Source organism: Lolium perenne, chromosome 2, assembly GCF_019359855.2.
Source record: "Lolium perenne isolate Kyuss_39 chromosome 2, Kyuss_2.0, whole genome shotgun sequence".
Lineage (NCBI taxonomy): Eukaryota > Viridiplantae > Streptophyta > Magnoliopsida > Poales > Poaceae > Lolium > Lolium perenne.
This window is the reverse complement of record NC_067245.2, coordinates 330,148,812-330,151,799: the sequence shown is the minus strand read 5'-3', so window position 1 is coordinate 330,151,799 and position 2,988 is coordinate 330,148,812. Positions and strand designations below refer to the sequence as shown.

Below are 2,988 nucleotides of genomic sequence, written 5' to 3'. Positions count from 1 at the left end.
CTACGCTACCGAACGGGCCCTAAGCTATCGCCTCCGTTTCAAAACTTTGCACCGTGGCTGCACTGCCGCAGTAGTTCGAGCTAGTAGCGTAGCGAGTGGTAGGTGGTGACCCGAGTGACTGACTGCTGCTAACAAGGTCTGAACGTGACGGGTGGAGCCACGGCGTCCACTCGTGTGCGTGCCGCGCCGTGCCTGCGCCGTAGACCGTGTTCCGTTTACGTGGTCGTAACCAGGACTTTGGCTGCCGATTCTTCACAAAAAATGAGACTTTGTTTGGCGTGGCGACACGACCAAACAGGAGATCACACACCACAAGCGGGAGTAGTAGTACGGAAGTAGCCAAGCCAAAGAAACCCAAGAAACAAAAGCCAATTTGGACCGGGAAATTGGGAGGCAGTGAGATATCAGATACCCGTGCCGTGGTGCTGCAATAATAGGGCTCTCCTCCTGCTATCCCACCCACCACCAGACCCAACCCAAACCCTCTTCTCCTCCAGTCCTTCTCGCCTGAGCTGAGCTCCCAAGAAGAAGCTGAGAAGAGCTGCCGGGGCGCCATCCGGCAGTTGGGGACGAACAGCAACCTCCCAGCCGACGACTTGCTAGCTCCTTCCCTACCCACCCCCACCAACCACTGCCGCCGGCAACCAGGGAGCTTCACATCCATCCTCCTCGCGCGCCCTTTTCGTTAGTGCGCACCTAACCTTTCTGCCTGCCTGCCGGCTACGAGCGACCACTACAAGTGAGCTAGCGAGCCCGGCGGTGTCGGGGATGAAGAAGCTGTACCAGGGGAAGGGCCGGCGGGTGCACCCGGCGCCGCCGCCCGCGCCCGACGCGGCCCTCGCCCTACTCCCTGCCGCCCTGCTCGCCCTCGCCGCCACGCTCACGCCCGAGGAGCAGGAGGTGCTCGCCTACCTGCTCTCCGGCATCGGCACCGGCGGCGGAGGAGCACCAAGCGGGCGCCGCACCACCAAGCGCCACAACGGGCCCCACCTGCCGGACATGGGCTGCGGCTGCTTCGGCTGCTACAAGACCTACTGGGCGCGCTGGGACGCCTCCCCCAACCGCCACCTCATCCACCGCATCATCGACGCCGTCGAGGAGGGCTCCGCCGCCGCCTCCAGCCCCGCCGGCCCGTCAACGCGCCGCGGTGGACAGCGCCGCCGCCGCCGTGGCGGGCGCGCCGGCCACGCCCTCGACGCCGCCGCCGCTGCCGACGCCCTCCTGCCAGACGCATGCCGCGTTGACCTCCAGCCCTGCTGCGCCTCCGACGGCGGCGGGGACGACGACGGCGACTACGAGGGCGACGACGACGACGGCGCCGACAGCGTCTACGGCGGGGACCGCGAGGACGAGGCCCTCACGGACGACAGCGACTGCGCCAGCACCGCCGAGAAGAGCGCTGTGGGGAAGCTCGTGCGCTTCATCGGCGAGAAGGTCTGGGCCGCCTGGACCTGAGCTAGCCGCCTCTGCTGCCTCTACTTAGCTGTTCTTGTAGATTAGGATGGAAGGAAGAAGACCGCCAAGATGGCGAGGTCGTCAAGGTCAGTATGGCTACCAGTAGTAGTTGTTGTTTTGTTCAAGAACACTTTTTGCTGTTCTTTCTTTCGATTTCTTGCACTCTCATGATGATGATGAGCACTCCTGAGGTATGGAGACGGGGGATTATCATGGGTTTAATCAAATCCAAATCAAATCCCCCACTCTTCCTCCTCTCATGTAACATATTTTTGCTCCCCTGGTTCAACAACAAGGAACTTCTTGCAAGCTTGTTCCCATTTCCCCCTTCTGCCATTGACAATGTGTTAGCATTCTTTGCTCTTGCTGTTCTGCTAGTAGTATGAACTGCCGATTGATTCGTTCTACGTACTACTGCTAGGAGATTTGTTGAGATTCTGTTACTAGCCTTTCATAAAGCGCAAGATATGCTCAGTGCTTGGCCACCTCGTCTTGTCCATGCCTTCTCTGTTAAGCAAAAGCCATCCGCGTAAACCCTAGATTTTGTAAAGATCTCGTTAAGCTTGCTCCCAGCGCCTCGTGAGTGGGGTTTGGTCACATCTCCATGAACGATGGAAATGGAATCATATTGTGTGCTTTCTTGATTGATTTTGCCCCTATTCAGTCGGAGCAGTTCTCAACTCCGATAAAGTTTGCCTTTAAACAGAAACAGAAACTAAACACACCATCATCATCACCAACAAACAAACAACTGGAACGTGTACAAGATTTGACCGAAAAGGAGCAAGTTCCCGTGCTGCTAGTAGTACCTTTGTAACCCTTTTTCTTTTTGAAATGTACCTCTTCTTTGAGACCATCTTTCTGTGTTTTCAATTGTGGCATTGGGCGAGGCAAAAGTATTTTCCCCTTTTTGTGTTCTCTATTGTGGGCATTGGACGGGCCAAAAGGATGGATTAGATATTTTCTCCCAATTGCACCGCATTGGTACTCCAACCTAAAAAGAATCCTAGGAGAATTGCTGCTCGTACTAGTTGCAAAGCAAAAGCTAATCGGAGCAGTTTCTCTCCCACTCTGCTCGGCGAGGACGTGTACTCCACAGAAATTACGAGCCTTTCTCCTTTATTACCAGTACAGCCAGCACCACCATATTTACTGCACTTTAATCACCAATTGTACTACTGCCGCCAAATTCATCCCGAGCTTCCCTCCAATCTCCGAACCTTTTTCCGGCAAAGCTAATCCTCCGATGATCTCACCGCAAACCGCCGCCTCTAGTGCCAACAAAATTGCATACGTGTTGTGGCAACCAAAGCAGCTTGGGTTTCTATTGGATATCGGGAAAGCCGGGAACCATGGATACTGTTTGTGTTTGTTTGCAGCGGAGTCACTGTAGCCGGTAAGCTCGCCTCGAAAGCGAGACTTGATGGTGATAAGATCGAAGGACATGGACGGGGCACGGTGCAGGTGACCTGACACGGATTTACTGCATTTATTTACTATGGCCACATACAGTGCACCTGCCTGCATTTGTGC

At 55.7% G+C, this 2,988-nt stretch overlaps 1 protein-coding gene across 1 annotated transcript; it reads left to right on the top strand.

The window, feature by feature from the left end:
- Positions 1 to 397: 397 nt before the first annotated feature.
- LOC127337251 (uncharacterized) lies at positions 398 to 1,764 on the top strand. The gene has a single exon (XM_051364215.2). The coding sequence runs from the start codon at positions 769 to 771 to the stop codon at positions 1,453 to 1,455; it is 687 nt and encodes a 228-aa protein (XP_051220175.1). The 5' UTR covers positions 398 to 768; the 3' UTR covers positions 1,456 to 1,764.
- Positions 1,765 to 2,988: the final 1,224 nt, after the last annotated feature.

What these genes read in the sequence shown, in the direction of transcription:
- LOC127337251 (XM_051364215.2), top strand. Translation starts at nt 769, where the DNA reads ATGAAGAAGCTGTACCAGGGGAAGGGCCGGCGGGTGCACCCGGCGCCG.